The following is a 16,918-nucleotide window of genomic DNA, read 5'->3' as shown; positions in this document are numbered from 1 at the left end:
TGAAATACTTATTTGAGTTTAATCAGTGCAAATGTTTTAAAATGTTTATATTATATACATTAGTATATATTTCTTTTCTTTCCCTAAAAGAGGAACTGAATGCACTGCTAGAAAAGAAATATCTATGACATATAAACTGATGCAGCAGCATCCTCCAGTGGCCTCAAAGCAATATTAGTACCATCCATATGTTCATACTTCATATCTTAATTCATTTTTAAATACATTAGCCATTAAGAAGACCTTTACTGATAAATCTGGCTGAAGGATATTTGATATTTACTTTATCTTATTCCAACCAGTCTTGAGAGATTGTAAAAAAAAATAATAATAATTAAATGTATTGTAAAACATAACATTTACATTCAATATAAGGTAAATATAATAACATAATAACTTCAGCAGCATAAATGTTTAGAAATGGGACAAATACGTATCAGATGAATCAAAACAGAAATGAATTGGGCTGATCAACTTGTTTAGTAAAATAAGCAGAGAATTAGACTAGACTCCTTCTCATTATAAAAGTGCCTCAACAGACGTGTCTTACTCTCTGGGTGAACCCTCTGTGGACTTGGTGAAGTTTGGCGTAGTCCGTTTAAAGACTTTGTCCTCTCCCACCAACAACCACTTGGGCACCCAGCAACGAGGACAAAGCACAGCCAACTCTGTAGTGTCATTGCGACGAGTGAGTCATTCGTATCTCTCATTCCCAGCAAAACCTGAGAGATAAAGTGTGGGAAAAAACTGAAACAATCCCAGTATCAACTTAAAAACATCCTGAACTACTCATTTTCGAAGAATTCAGTTTCATTAAGCTACTGATAAACACATACATTTCCACAGTACCTGAGGAAGAATCTGATTTTTCAGTTCTTCGTGAGGAAAGAACTCAGCATAGATGTGAATGGGGAGAGAAGCACAATCCTGACGTGCTCCTCATTCACCTTCTAGAGCTTAAGGAGCTGAGGAACCACGTATCTCCGATACAAAGACAAAGAGAGAAGACACTCCTCACCGGTGCTCACACTCGAGTCTGTACATCAAAAAACAGACGGTCAACTTCATAACTAAGACTAATGCAACTAAACAAGTGTACAAAAAGCATCTCCTAAAGGTTTCCTGCCTTGCTTAGGCCGTAAGAGGTGAGGAAGAAAGCTTTTGACAGCCATGGGCTCCGCAAACACCAAAGAATTGAGCAATTTAGGAGCCAGACGTGTAGCTATTAACCTCCTCTGGGAGTTCTGAACCCCGGTCCAAGAGAAACCTGCAGAAACGCACTTAGTTATCCAAAGCACAACACTTCACCCTTTTAGAGTAATACAATCATGCCTTTGAAAGGGAAGCTTACTTGAAGAATTCATTCTTCTCCTCCTCATTTTTCAGGGTCAAACTCTTCAATAAAATTCATGATATCTAGAAGTCATTTCTATAAGAATTAAATATGGCAATGTTTAGGTATTTAAATCATTTAATTATCATATAGTAATCTTACGTCAAATACAGGCGACATTAACATTTAAATGGATTCAAAAGACCCCGATTGATCAGAATTGAATCAGAGCGAACCTGAAGAACTTGTGAGTCAGCAAACTGCTGAGAGATGGGCGAGACATGGGGTCAGGGGTCAAGAGGCTGGCCTGCAGCATGTTCTTTAGACTCTCCAACAAATCATCTGAGACTGAGTCAGAAAGTACATTTGGGCGGAGGAGCACATGGAGGTTACAAAAATGGGGGACAGACATGGAAAGATAAATAAAAACATGCATGAAAGAGGGAATGGAAAAACACCACAATTTAGTGAGTGAGACTAAATAAGAAAAAAAAGATAGCACAAAAACAACAGAGCATGTTTTTAGTGAGGCCCTGCTCCAAAAAAACAAAACATAGAAGCCAAAAGGTTGCATCACCATTACAGTGCTCCTGTCGATCATTTTGTTTATTGAACATTAAGTCATCATAACCTGCCCTGAATTAAAAACTTGTACCCCGCATGTAAAATAGTTTTGTCAGTCCATTAACAATTATGTCACAATGTCTATACAGTAAAGGCTTAGAAACTGCCACAGCAGGATGAACCTTAGACATGCTCAGCCTGCTTTACATGCGTCTGTTGAATTAAGAGTGTTACTAACCATGTCCGGTCAGAAGTGGAAGAAGTGCCTCCACGATTACCCCGAATGAAAAGGCGTCTCGGGAGTGGGCATGATTGTCGGGAAGAGTTCGGAATCCTTCAAGCTACAAATAGATTATTAAAAAAGCATTATTATAATGCTGAGTCATAACAATCAGGACTGTTGTCAGTTTTTAATTTGTCCCAGGCCTTGTAAATTCTGGGAACAAATCGGAATAGGATTACATATTCTACCATTCAAATATTTGGGGTTGGAAGGATTTTTTAAAATTATTTTGAAAGAAGTCTCTTATGTTCACCAGGGCTGCATTTATTTTAAACGCAGTAAAAAAAACGTAATATTGTAAAATATTATTCAATTTAAAAACAGCTGTTTTCTATTTTAATATTTTAGAAAATGGAATTTATTCCTAAAACGACAAAGTTGAATTTTTATTCTAATATGTTGATTTGGTGTATAAGTATTATTATTATTGTATTATTCTTGCTATTACAAAACAGTTGTTTTTTTTGTAAATTTGTTTTTCTCTGATACTTCGATAAGTAGAAAATTTTAAAGAATAGCATTTACTTGAAATAGAAATCTTTTAACATCATAACTATATTACTGTCAATACATCCTTGCAGAGTCAATGTTTTTATTTCTTTATAATATAAATACAAATATGGTCCCTACCTTCTCCTCAGGAGGAATGGCACTGTTTTCCCTAACATTCTGGATACTTCTGAGAAACTGGAGAGGAAGTCACACATACAAAGTGTTACAGTACTGCCTATATTTGTTATTAAAGGTATTTAACCAATTGTAACCAGAGCCATGCCATTCAATTTCATTAAATTTCCTTTTATCTTTTGAAACAAGAACTTAAGTAGTTACGGATGTCACCTCTGGTGTTGCCTCTGAAAACTTGCAGACAGTTTCCATCCCCCCGAGTTTCCAATGGCCATCTTCACTGACAAACACTGAGGATATGCACACATTGTTGTGACTTGATTTACCCTAAGAGATGAGAGAAAGATAAAATATTTAGTTAAAGTGTCTAAAAAAAATTAAAAACGTAATAAATATTTTAATATATATTTATTCATAATATAATAATAAAATGCATCTTACCCTGTCATGCAGAAAGACTAGTGCCTGCAACAGGTCATAGAGGCCTGCACAGATCTCCTCTGGAGTGAGATTGTCTAGCAGCCGTTTTAATGGTTGAACTGGTTCTGTCACTAAATGTATGCCTCCATCCTGCACTGAGCATGACAGGAAGTGAAGAAGACATGGATGCCTTAATGTCTTCAGATGCTGTAAAGGAAGATGTATAATTTGTATTAAGTGACTACTATTATTCTAAGATGTGGAAAATATTAATTTAAAAAAATGTGTGAGTAAGGTGTCCAAACTTTTGACAGATAATGTATGTCATTGGTGAGGTTACATAGCAGCTGTTTACATTTACCTTGGCAGCTTTACTGACTTTATCCTCATTGTCTTGCTTATGCACAAAGACTGAGGCAGGCTTGCCATCCCGGAGGAGGGCAGAGTACATGGTAAGACCAGACGGCAGTGTCAGCAACGGCTCTTCCAGCACACAGCTTGGCAGCGCACTGCTCTCAGCACCCATCCTTACAATGAGGTGGTATCGTCTGCCTATCACGCGGTCCTTAAAAAAAAATTAATGAATACCTGTACTACAAAAAAAGTGCACATAAATATATCCTTGATATGTATGCTGATAATAACAGAATTGTTTATAACAAACAGATTTTGGCTTCACAAGCTTTTAATTGATATACTGGAGTAGTGTGACGACAGACTGTCAAAATCAAGGCAATACAATAACCTTTTACATTTGGGTAACTGAGTATTCGTGGACATGCAATGATAAACAGCATGCGAGATGTCAAAAGGCAGGATAATGTTATTTACAATATGTATTCAACGCTCTAACCTGGTTTTTGAGAACAATCTGAAAATAATATTCAGACTAAGTGGTCGCAGTGTTGACTGGCAGGTTACAATGACATTCATCTTTTTCAGTCAACGTGTCATTTTAGGGATTCTGGGCAGAGCATATTTATACAGTATCAAGAAACACACTGGACAAGCTTTTAACGTCATAGACTGATTTGGTTCGCTTGTTAACTGTTACTCGGTATTCAGGAGAAGAGTTTATTAAGTGTTCTGATCTATTCCTTGCAGGACAGCTGTACCTGTATGCCTGTGTCACCTCGCAGGAAGCGAATTGCCTAAGAAAACCTAAGTTTTCCTATCCAGCAGACACCATTATTGCAACAACAAAAAAATAGCAGCGTCTGCTTTCCGTTAACTTCGACCAAGTCTCTGAGCTGCGAAAAAACACTTCAAATTCATGGGCTCTACAACAAATCAGTCGATTTGACAGACTGCATCGACTACGGAACGACGCACAACTTCCTGTTCGCAAACGATAAACACCGGTTCTTCCTGTTATGGATTTGGACGAAACCATCTTGTTCTAAAGGGGTAACGCTTAAAAAGGGAATATATCTTTCAAGCCTGTGATTTAGCTCAGCATTTTACTCAATTTGATTCATTTCTAAACAAGTTTTTGTACCAGGCGCCTGCATATGAAGGTGTTTAAAGTCCACTGTATAGGTTTAGCTGACTCGTATCCACCGGTACATTGTCAGTGGTTTTCCCGTCGGTGGTGTGGTGGTTGGTTGACCAAACTGTACAAGAGCTATTTCTTGGTGGTTTTTATTGAACTACTTATAAACGTATTAATAAGTGGTAGTAGTATAAGTAATAGTACTATATTATTATTTTTTATAATAATAATAATACTACTAATAATAATAATCAATCAATCACCTTTATTTATATAGTGCTTTAAACAAAATACATTGCGTCAAAGCACTGAACAACATTCATTTGGAAAACAGTGTCTCCTGAAAAATAAATAAATTATTATTAATTATAATTATTTATAATAAAATAATAATAATAATAAATAATAATAAATATAAAGATAAGTTAAGAAAAAAATTCTAATAAAATAAAAGTATCCGTGCAATATAAATAACACTATATATATATATATATACACACACACACAGGAAAATATTTAAATGTAAAAAGAAATAATGTTTATTAATAACGGCAAACGGTAACACTTTAAAATAACGTTCCATTTGTTAATTTATGCATTTAGCAGATGCTTTTATCCAAAGCGACTTATAGTGCATTCAGTATAACAGTTTTTACCTAACATGTGTTCCCTGGTTGGGAATCGAACCCACAACCTTGTGCCGCAAACGCAATGCGCTACCACTTGAGCCACAGGAACATAAATTAATTAATTTTTATTTATTAATTAAAGTTTATTTAATTAAAACATTAATGTTTTAACTAACATGAACAAACAATGAACACTACATTTATTACAGTATTTATTAATCTTTGTTAATGATTGTAAATGAAAATACAGTTTATTGTTAGTTCATGTTAATTCACACTGCATCAACTAATGTTAACAAGTACAACTTTTGATTTTAATAATGCATTAGTAAATGCAGAAGTTAACATTAACTAAAATAATAAATGCTGTAGAAATATTGTTCATGCTTAGTTTATGTAATTGATGTTAACTAATAAACCTTATTGTAAAGTATTACCCTTCAAACTAATAATTAATAACTAGTCTCTAAGAGTCGTCAAAAGTTTTGTTATTTATTCTTCCATTTTTATAATTTTCTGGTTAATTTCTGTTTTGATATTTATTGCCAGACAGATCCGGTCCAGCAAAGGGTAAAAAGTACACTCCAATCTTTCTCACCTGTTTATAATGTCATATTTTTATGTCCAACCTTTTTCCCCCATCTGGAACATTTTAATGGGAATAGTCTGTGATGTCACCCAGCGAACTTTGTAAAAGTCTGTTTGTCCATGTGGATCACCGCACCCTTGAAAAATGAGACGATTACTAATTCATCACTGACTGTACAATTGGACAGACAGGGGAAAACCAACGCACCCTGTCTCTATATAAACGTGAAGATCAATGCAGTTGAAGAAACAGGCTCTCTTAGGTGATTCCAACATTGAGCAGCCGAGATGGCTACATATTTGTCCTTAGTGCTGCTATTTGCATATGCCTCCACAAGCTCTTCAGATCAAAGTAAGTCAGGGTATCTATCAACTCTGCCAGTCAAATGTTTGGAATAAAGTTTATTTTGATTTTGTATTGTATAACATCATTACATCTATCTATCTATATGATGCGGGGAGCCTTTTCGTAGAGGCAATCTTTGTCATTGCGATAGTGATAGTGCTGCACTGATTATGAGAGCATGTGCTTGACTGTAAACTATAAGGAGTACGTGTGTGTAGAAGCTAATCAAACTGCAGCATATCTGAGTCAAATAATACTTAAATAGATTGGTTGTAAATAGATTTGCAACAACTGATACTAATTGTATATTATTTGCAAAAGGACTGATAACAAAAATATATAAACTGTATACATATTACTATACAGAAATATAAAAATTAGGGGTAGGGAAGATTTAAAGTTTTCAAAGTCACTAATGCTCACCATGGCTGCATTTATTTGCATGTATTTGATGTATCTGATCAAAAATACAGTAAATGCTTTAACATTATGAAATACTATTCTAATTTAAAATCGCTGTTTTCTTTTTTAATAAATGTAACATTTTAAAAATTGTATTTATTTCTGTGATGGCAAAGCTGAATTTTCAACAGCCATTACTTTAGTCTTCAGTGTTGATTTGTTGATTCAACCCTGAATCAACATACAGAACTAACAAATATTGCTACAAGTGTGATTGCATCATATAATAATTGCTGTTTATAATATTCATCATCTGGTTGACTATGTCTTGTATAATTTTTTCTGAAAAATCCTGTCATATGCACACAAACTGACAGTCATCACTTATAAGCTATATATCATAATATTTCATGCTCAAGAAACATTTCTTACTATTATTATGTTTTTGCTGCTTAGTTGTGCTTTTTTTCTTTCTTTTTTTTTTCAAAAATTTCCAATGACTAAAGTTCAAAAGAACGGTGTTTATAATTGTAATCTCTTAAATCTTTACTCTCACTTTTAATCAATTTAATTAATCTTTGGAGAATAAAAGTATTAGTTTCTTTAAAAAATGTATCTTACTGACCCCATACATTTCAATGGTAATATATATTTATTAATTCAAATAATTAACAACAGAAATTTGGAATTACAGATGCATCCATCCATTTGTTTAACACTGTAAAGCTTTGCTATATAAATAAAGGTGACTTGACTTGCATGCTTCTAATTTTTCCCTGATTTTACTCTTATATCTCTGTGATTGTCACAGATACTACCTTAAAACCAAGAAACACTGCCACCACAGCTCAAAGGACCGATAACTTATGCCTAAACATAAAGAATAAAAAGTCTACAGGTATAAGTACTGTAGCTTTGTCACAAATAATTAACTAATACAAGTGTATTGATCTTTTGCTTCATGCAACTGTTGATTTTGTAGTAACAGTATTCTTAAAGTTTAGTTGTGAGGTCTTTTTTTGGTAGAAAACTCCAATGAGGAGATGAACAATGATGAAGGGATTGGAGATGAGTGTTTCTCTTTGTCACTAATAAAATAGTTTACATTGACATTTGGTAATGACAATTGAAAAAGCAGATGACTATACAGCAGACACATTTTTTTATACTGTTTATACTCAAAATTCCACAAAAAGCAACATTTGTTCACAAAAACGATTTTTAATGTGCATGTCGACCATAATTGTAATAGTTTTGTCCTCTCCAGATGCAAGCACCATGCTCCCTGCTGATGAGAATCCAAAAGAAGGTCCATCAAGCGTAGCACCAACAGAAGGTCTGACTAGCACAGCACTAACAGAAGGTCCTGCAAGCACAGTGGCAAAAGAAGGTCCTACTACCACTGCACCAACAGAAGGTCCTGCAAGTACAGTGCCAACACAAGGTCCTTCAGGGATAGTGTCAACAGAAGTTCGTACTAGCACAGCACCAACAGAAGTTCCTGCAAGCACAGCACCAACAGAAGGTCCTGCAAGCACAAAAGGGCCTGCAAGCACAGTGCCAACAGAAGGTCCTACTAGCAAAGGGCCAACCAAAGGTACTTCAGAGACAATGCCAACAGAAGGTCCTACTAGCATAGCACCAACAGAAGGTCTTGCAAGCACAGCGTTAACAGGAGGTCCTACTAGCACAGTGCCAACAGAAGGTCCTACTAGCACAGCACCAACAGAAGGTCTTTCAGGGAAAGTGCCAACAGAAGGTCATACTAGCACAGCATCAACAGAAGGTCCTGCAAGCACAGCGCCAACAGAAGATCCTGCAAGCACAGAAGGTCCTACAAGCACAGTGCCAACCGAAGGTTCTACTAGCATAGCACCAACAGAAGGTCCTGTAAGCACAATGCCAACAGAAGATCCTGCAAGCACAGAAGGTCCTGCAAGCACATTGCCAACAGAAGGTCCTTCTAGCATAGATCCAATGGAAGGTCCTGCAAGCACAGTGCTAACAGGAGGTCCTACTAGCACAGCACCAACAGAAGGTCCTGCAAGCACAGTGCTAACAGAAGGTCCTTCTAGCATAGCACCAACAGAAGGTCCTGCAAGCACAGTGCTAACAGAAGGTCCTACTAGCACAGAAGGTCCTACTAGCATAGCACCAACAGAAGATCCTGCAAGCACAGTGCCAACAGAAGGTCCTTCTAGCATAGCACCAACAGAAGGTCCTGCAAGCACAGTGCTAACAGAAGGTCCTACTAGCACAGAAGGTCCTACTAGCATAGCACCAACAGAAGATCCTGCAAGCACAGTGCCAACAGAAGGTCCTTCTAGCATAGCACCAACAGAAGGTCCTGCAAGCACAGTGCTAACAGAAGGTCCTACTAGCACAGAAGGTCCTACTAGCATAGCACCAACAGAAGATCCTGCAAGCACAGTGCCAACAGAAGGTCCTTCTAGCATAGCACCAACAGAAGGTCCTGCAAGCACAGTGCTAACAGAAGGTCCTACTAGCACAGAAGGTCCTACTAGCATAGCACCAACAGAAGGTCCTGCAAGCACAGTGCCAACAGAAGGTCCTACTAGCACAGCACCAACAGAAGGTCCTGAAAGCACAGTGCCAACAGAAGGTCCTACTAGCACAGGGCCAACCAAAGGTCCTTCAAGCACAATGCCAACAGAAGGTCCTACTAGCACAGCACTAACAGAAGGTCCTACTAGCACAGTACCAACAGAAGGTTCTGCAAGCACAGTGCCAACAGAAGGCCCTACTAGCACAGCGCCAACCGAAGGAACTTCAGGGACAGTGCCAACAGAAGGTCCTACTAGCACAGCACCAACAGAAGGTCCTGCAAGCACATTGCTAAGAGAAGGTCATACTAGCACAGCACCAACAGAAGGTCCTGAAAGCACAGTGCCAACAGAAGGTCCTACTAGCACAGGGACAACCAAAGGTCCTTCAGAGACAGTGCCAAATGAAGGTCCTACTAGCACAGCACCAACAGAAGATCCTGCAAGCACAGTGCCAACAGAAGGTCCTGCAAGCACAGTGCCGACAGAAGGTCCTACTAGCACAGCACCAACAGAAGGTCCTACTAGCTCAGTACCAACAAAAGGTTCTGCAAGCACAGTGCTGACAGAAGGTCTTACTAACACAGCACCAACAGAAGGTCCTGCAAGCACAGTGCCAACAGAAGGCCCTACTAGCACAGCGCCAACCGAAGGAACTTCAGGGACAGTGCCAACAGAAGGTCTGACTAGCACAGCACCAACAGAAGGTCATGCAAGCACATTGGTAAGAGAAGGTCATACTAGCACAGCACCAAAAGAAGGTCCTAGAAGCACAGTGCCAACCGAAGGTCCTACTAGCACAGCGCCAACCAAATGTCCTTCAGTGACAGTACAAAATGAAGGTCCTAGCACAGCATCAAGAGAAGATCCTACTAGCACAGTACCAGCAGAATATTCTGTCACTGAAACGACTACCAAGGCACAGAATGAAAACCCAAAGGAACTCTCATCTGTCAAGGTCCTTAGATCTACCCCTGCTCCAAATAAGACACCATCCTCTCCTGTTCCAGTGAAACCAACAAAAAATCCTACTCGACCTAGTATGGAGAAGAATGACAAATCTGAACAAAAGGACACTCACAATGATCCTAGTGGCATTGCTACAATCAGACCAGCAGAAAAACCTCTTAATGCTACCTCAGACAAGAATGGCAAAACAGATAGTATTAAAGATTATCAAGCTGGTAAGATTTTTCATGTTTGATATTCATTGTGGCAAATTTTGTTTGCACCAAGAGCCTTCTAGCTTCCCATTTGAAAACTGTGTTGACACATTCATGCTAGAATGAATATTTCAATTATGATTTTTTTTTAAAGAAAGTTTTGGATAACTGTATTACTTTGTTTCTTAATTTTTTAAATTTCCTTTTACAGATGATTATGACACTAACCTCTGCAGTGGTCGTCCAATCAGTGGTTTGACAACTCTCAGAAATGGTACCATTGTGGTGTTCAGAGGTCAGGACCAGGTGGAACAACATACTCGCTTTATAGTTACACTATTTGTTTTTGGTTCAAAAAGCATTTATCTTTTCCATTTTACAAAGATTACAATTTTGAAGAAAAAAAAGTTCCAAAGTGTAGGGAACTGTGAAACCAAATGTTAAGTGTGAAAGAAATGCCACTTTTGGTTTCTTCTCTATAGGACATTATTTTTGGACACTGGACAAACATAGAAATCCTGATCCACCTCAGTTAATTACAAGTGTGTGGGGAATTCCATCTCCCATCGACACGGTTTACACCAGCTGCAACTGCCAGGGCAAAACCTACTTCTTCAAGGTTGATAATCATTAGGATAAAACACTCTAGAAAATTAGAACAGAAGTGGTGTCAAATTAAATGCTCAGTGACAGCTGAGATGTTCCGTTTGCACCTATTTCATAGGGAAAGAACTACTGGAAGTTTGAGAATGCTGTGATGGATTCTGGCTTTCCCAAACCCATCAGCACAGACTTTGGACAGATTGGTCATATCACAGCTGCTTTACCTATACCTAAGTACAGAAGCAGAAAAGAGTCTGTAATCTTCTTCAAAAGAGGTAAGAATCAAAAGAAAAAGGTATATGTACATTCTGTAAGCACACTTTGGTTTCTTGTTTTTATTAGGTGTGTCAAGTGTTGATTTTCTAATTGATTTCTGCAGGTGGGATGGCGCAAAAGTACACATATCAGATTACTCCAAATTGTGGGACAAAGACAAGAATTCCTATGCTGACAGTGAGGACGAGAGCCAGACGACAAGCTGGTAAAGAATTACAAATTTGATTAGAAATTAATACCATTTCAAACAACACAGAATTTAATTTTTATCATGTTTAAATGACAAAATTATAAAAATTAGATGTGAAGGGAGAAGGGAAAGTTGTGTGTAGACAAGTATATGTGCAAACGTGTAAAAGTGAAAATACCATGTAAAGTACTTCCTGGATCAGATGTTTCACCAAGACTTCAAACAGGAAATTTTGTTCCATGTGAGGCCTAACAGACCAGATAAATGACCTTAACTTTTAACTGAAACACAGCTCTGAGCATTTTGATTCATTTTAGGATATTTTCTTTTCCCAGCTGCAGCTCTGGGTCAAGTGATCAATATCTCAAAGACCTGGAGGGGATTTCCGACCATGGTGACCTCAGCTGTGTCTGTACCCTCAAGGGTGAAAGAGGGATACAAGTATTATGTATTCACTCAAAGTGAGTGTTATGTCATTCATTAAAGCTGGTACTGGATTCTGTCCCAGCACTGAACTTCTCAACCAGGGTGGAGATTTATGTCAGAACGCAGCTTAATTTGTCATGAAGGACAACTGAAAGCCTGACTAATATATCTCTCAGCCAGTATTTTAGTATTACTTATATACTTTTATAGTACTACTGATTAATATTTTTAATAGCTTTTATCTTATATATATATTGTGTGTGGGGGGCGGGGGGTTAAGTTGCCAAGGCAATTTTTCTAATTTAAGTTTTTCATCTAATATTTATATTTACTACAATTTTTTTTTTTATAGTTTGTTTTAATAAACTAAAACGCTCTCAATTTCTGTTCCTGTCTTTCACAGACAATTATTACAGCATCAAAATGGAAGGAGAAAGACCAGTGATCCTCAAACCTGCTACAGGTCCAAAGGAAAACTCTGCAACCAGCTTCTTTAAATGCCCAGAAACCCAGAAAAACTGAGTCCTTTGTCTCTTTCCCTCATACCATATGTGTTTATATTTATATTAAATTTATATTTCTAGTGATGCACTTGTCTTAGGTGCAGTGCAAAACAACCTTAGTAATGCTGCATCATTGGAGATGGAATTAGGGACAAACAAAGACTTCCTTTGAAACATTTTATTGTACAGATGTAAAATCATTAAAATATCATTGATGGATTGCTCAGAGCATTAAATGAACAAGCAAAAATTATAATACATTGACTGAAGTCTTAAAGTAGAACAAAGGTATGGCTGTGTTCTTCTGGAGCCATTCATTCAGAATGTGTTGCTTCAGAACTGCTGAAAAAAAAAAAAAATAAAATAAAAATAAAGATATTTGCCACAGTGGAGAAAATAGTTCATATTCTTACCTCTCTTTACAAAGCCCCTTGAACCAAGACCACCAGTTCACTGTCTCCCAGATCCTGTTCGAGCTGCTTGTGTCTGAAAGAGATATAATGCAGAGTTTGTGAATCGATATGAGATATTGGAGGTGTGTGTCATTTTAATATGCGTGAGTGTGTTTGAACCTGCAGAACTAGATGCAGGTTCCTGGCTTGTGGAGGGCAGACTGGCCTAAACCTGAAGGATTGGCTGGTTCCTCCACCTCAGTCTATGACACAGCCTCAAGTGAAGCCTCAGCACTGCAGAAATATTTATCAGACACAGTTATTTTAAGAAACACACATTATACACCTCCATTACGGAGTTTTACTTATGTCACAACAATGGAAGTAAATGTGATGCCAGTGTCTCATGTGGGTAGATTTAAGGGCTCATGTTTACCTGTCTCCTGCATCCAGGAACATGTCGTGTCTATCCTCCACTCCACTAGGGCCTGCAGAAGCACTAAGGCCAGGTGTGGAGGTGCTCACCATGGGCACAGACTGAGAAGCAAGCTCAACTGCTTCAGTTGCCATAGTCTCTGATAAAACTGTCACTGAAAGTATTAGGATAAAGATAATTTAACTGACTGGAAAATGGTAGAGTGAAAAGAATTAGGTATATAATGGGATACTAAAACTATTTCAATGTAGCTTGTCATCCCTCTGTGTTTGCCATTTTGAAGGAGCTACTGAATTCTCAGTAAATTAAAATGCACAAAAAGTGGCCATTGCATAATCCTGCACTTTTCCAAGATAATTTGAAAATTATTTTTACTATTAGGATGCATGGATTTGTACATACCAGGAGAGGCCATCTGTAGTGGGGTGGTGGGCACACTGCGTCCTCCTGATTCCTCCTCATGAGCTCCCAGGAAAACAGTACTCTCATACATGCCTAACACACAGAAGACAGCATTAAAAGAATAACCAACCAACATATAACAAAAAAAGAGCAGTTAAAGAACAGTCATTAGTCTGAAAGAATATAAAGTAATGTGTGCCTGCCACCTTGTGAGGACAGCTGGCCAAGGTCTGAATGAGAGGAGCTGGTCTGCCGGAGGTCATCTAAAGGACTTCATACAACAGAAGAAATCAGTCATGTTGCTAAATAAAAAAATCTGAAAAAGGCAAAAATGCATACTCGATTGCTTCAGCAAATCCATCAGAGCGAGGAGGAAGAAGTGTAGGGATATTAGGAACCATCCTGTCATCATCCTCATAGAAATGCTGCTGTTGGAAAAATCAAGAAAAAAAGATAAATGACTGACAAACACGCTCAGATTCAAACACACCACACAACCAAACCAAGGAGCAACTCACTGCACTACTGGCCATTCCAGAAGTAAGCTAGAGGCCTCGTCCCATTGACGGCCATCGAACTGGGAGCCTCTGCAGACACAGGCAAGATATTTTTTTAAATGCACATTCTAAGCAACACCATCAACAGCAAACTAAGAAAAAGCTCCTCAAGCTATGCCACACAGTACACTGAGACATTTGCAAACACCTGGACTTGGAAGGGGTCCCAACTCTTGTTTAGATGAGATGAAAGAGGATGCTGAGATCTCCTGGGTGAGGTTGAGGGGCAGAGCTGGTGACACTTGCTTCAAAAGCATCCAATGTGCTAGTTTCAACTAAGCCACCACATACAGATGAAAGGAAAAGAGAAGGTGGTTTAAAACACCAACCAACACCAACTTCACAAAGCTTGAAAGACTTAACCCTATTCATTGTAAATACATGGAAAGATCGACATGATGGATGCTACCACATCTTTTTAGACAGGTCAGGCTGACTTACAGCTCTGAGAAACTGCCATGGATTGGGTGGAGTCTGTAACTCCAAGACTTTCTTCTGTCTCAGTGCCTGGATCTGTGGGATCTATGCCCTTGGAAAGGATGGTGTGAGAGAGGTAGAGCGGGGGAGGGCAAGAATAAGTGGAAAGAACATTTTTAGTTAATTTCCTGGGTATTACTTTTTGACTTTTACATACACAGAGTACTTTGTCCTAAGCTCTTTGGAGCAGAATGTGTTTTAATGACTTTATTATCATTAAAGATGTGTAAAGGGTGCATAGACAAAACTGAGCCTGTTGCACAAGCTATTCATAAATATATTGCATAATGGCAAGCAGCCGTTGGATCATTAAAATGGCATGAAACAGCTCACATCGGAAACTTATTCTTAAATAAACATCCCTGCTGTTCAGTCCAAATGTTGGTGTTCGTGCTACACTAAAACCACTTGTCTACACTAGGGTTGGGCAAACTGAACTGAAGAACTAACTCACTTTCAATTCAACCACCACATCCCAAAGAATGTTTGGCCAGCACAAACTTTGTAACAAAAACAATGGATTGATTAATTATGGCCATTTTCCCTCAAGTAATTAGAGGCAGAACACTACAAAAGAAAGAAAAAAGTATTTAAAGAAATAGTACTTTTATTAAATTCTTGATCAAAGTGACAGAAGAGATTTATAATGTTACTAAATTTTTCTGTTCTTTGAACTTTTTATTTAAAGAATGATCATTTCCACAAAAATCCAATTGATAAGAAATGTTTGAGAACCAAATCAGCATATAAGAATGATTTCTAAAGAATCATGTAACACTGCAGACCGGAGGAACCACTGCAAAAAAATTGGAGTAACCACAACTTTGGTATCACAGAAATAAGTTACATATATTAAAATCTAAAACATTTTAAGTTGTAATATATCACAAAGTTCCCATCTCCTGCAGTGGTTAAAACAACTCTGTATTTATTCGATACACATGCGTACCAAACCAAAAAATTTCGATAAGAATACATGAACTGTTACACCCCTAGTCGAAACTGATAATTATCACTATAAATTTCAAACCTTTATTTAAAGTTTAAAGGCAGATTTTAGTAGTGAAAGTTGTAGAAATGAGACCATTAATTATTATGGTTTTAAACTAAATGTTTAAACTAATCTTTATAGTCAGAACATGACAAAAACTCCAAGTTTAAAAGAAATATCTTAATAGAAAAATTTATTTCTTAGTTTTCTGCCAATTCTAATGGGTGATGTTTCAAATCATGAAACAGGTTTGTGTTGCTTGACATTGATGAGGTGTATCGTCAGCAAAGTTTGCAGTGCAGGCTGCAATATTAATATTAAAAAATATATATAAAATATATATATACACACACACAAAATTTGTATTATATATATGTGTTTTATAAATGCACATTTGACAGTAGCTTGAGTTGAGAGTAGCCCAATACCTTGAGTCATAATGCAGATATAAATTTATATTCATTATCAAAAACAGTAACATCTTTAAAAACTGTAGCAACCTCATTTTTATATGGTGTCATGTTAAAAGTAATTATTCTGAGTTTTTTTTGACTATTGGTCTTCCATAGTACCATAGGCCTACATTTAGATCATGTAAACCTAAGTTAAAAACACACAGAGCATGGTATGAATGTATAAAGTTCAAGTCTGCTTTATTGTCAATTTCCACATGTACAGTACATACATACCGAGAATCGAAATTGCGTTACTCTCAGACCCGACGCATACCGATAACATTGAAGCCAAAAAAAAAAAATCTAGATCAAATATAAAAAAAAAAATGTAGATACAACTATACAATAAGGGAATGTAAAAAAAAAAAATGCATATAATAAAATTTAAAATAAAGTTAAATAAAGCAGCGCAATGCAAATGACAGATATAGTGCAAATCAATGAAGTGAACAACAGGGCAGATAAAAGTCCCTTATTAAAAATATCTTAAGTCTGATTAAAGTGACAAGTGACAAAGGGCTCAAGAGCAGTTATTTTATTCAACTGACTGATGAGGTAGTGGAATGACTTCAGTTCCATGCTGAATGAGGTAGTGAGCAGACCAATGCTCCACAAAGTGACTAGTGCATGCCATCATATAATTAGTGTCGGGGAGGGGGGGGGGGGGGGGGGGTCATAGTTCAGTGGTGCCTGGGGCAGAAGAGGGGAGGGGGCAAGTTCGGGAGTGAGTTCAGCTTCCTGACAGCCTGGTAGATGAAGCCGTCCTTCAGTCTGCTGGTCCTGGCCTGGAGACTCTGCA

The 16,918-nt window shown here is 37.5% G+C and overlaps 1 protein-coding gene and 2 pseudogenes across 1 annotated transcript; 1 reads left to right on the top strand and 2 right to left on the bottom strand.

The window, feature by feature from the left end:
* Positions 1-546: 546 nt before the first annotated feature.
* LOC113062670 (protein-associating with the carboxyl-terminal domain of ezrin-like) lies at positions 547-4,570 on the bottom strand (annotated as a pseudogene).
* Positions 4,571-6,122: 1,552 nt separating this feature from the next.
* Positions 6,123-12,750, top strand: LOC113062804 (proteoglycan 4-like). The gene is made up of 8 exons (XM_026232797.1): positions 6,123-6,288; positions 7,952-10,432; positions 10,623-10,706; positions 10,894-11,030; positions 11,136-11,289; positions 11,394-11,495; positions 11,816-11,941; positions 12,310-12,750. The coding sequence occupies exons 1-8, from the start codon at positions 6,225-6,227 to the stop codon at positions 12,426-12,428; spliced, it is 3,267 nt and encodes a 1,088-aa protein (XP_026088582.1). The 5' UTR covers positions 6,123-6,224; the 3' UTR covers positions 12,429-12,750.
* Positions 12,751-12,818: 68 nt separating this feature from the next.
* Positions 12,819-14,172, bottom strand: LOC113062669 (nucleoprotein TPR-like; annotated as a pseudogene).
* Between the last annotated feature and the right edge of the window lie 2,746 nt (positions 14,173-16,918).

The sequence above is a fragment of the Carassius auratus genome, chromosome 45, assembly GCF_003368295.1.
Source record: "Carassius auratus strain Wakin chromosome 45, ASM336829v1, whole genome shotgun sequence".
NCBI lineage: Eukaryota > Metazoa > Chordata > Actinopteri > Cypriniformes > Cyprinidae > Carassius > Carassius auratus.
The sequence above is the reverse complement of the archived record's forward strand: the minus strand, read 5'-3'. Positions and strand labels throughout refer to the sequence as shown.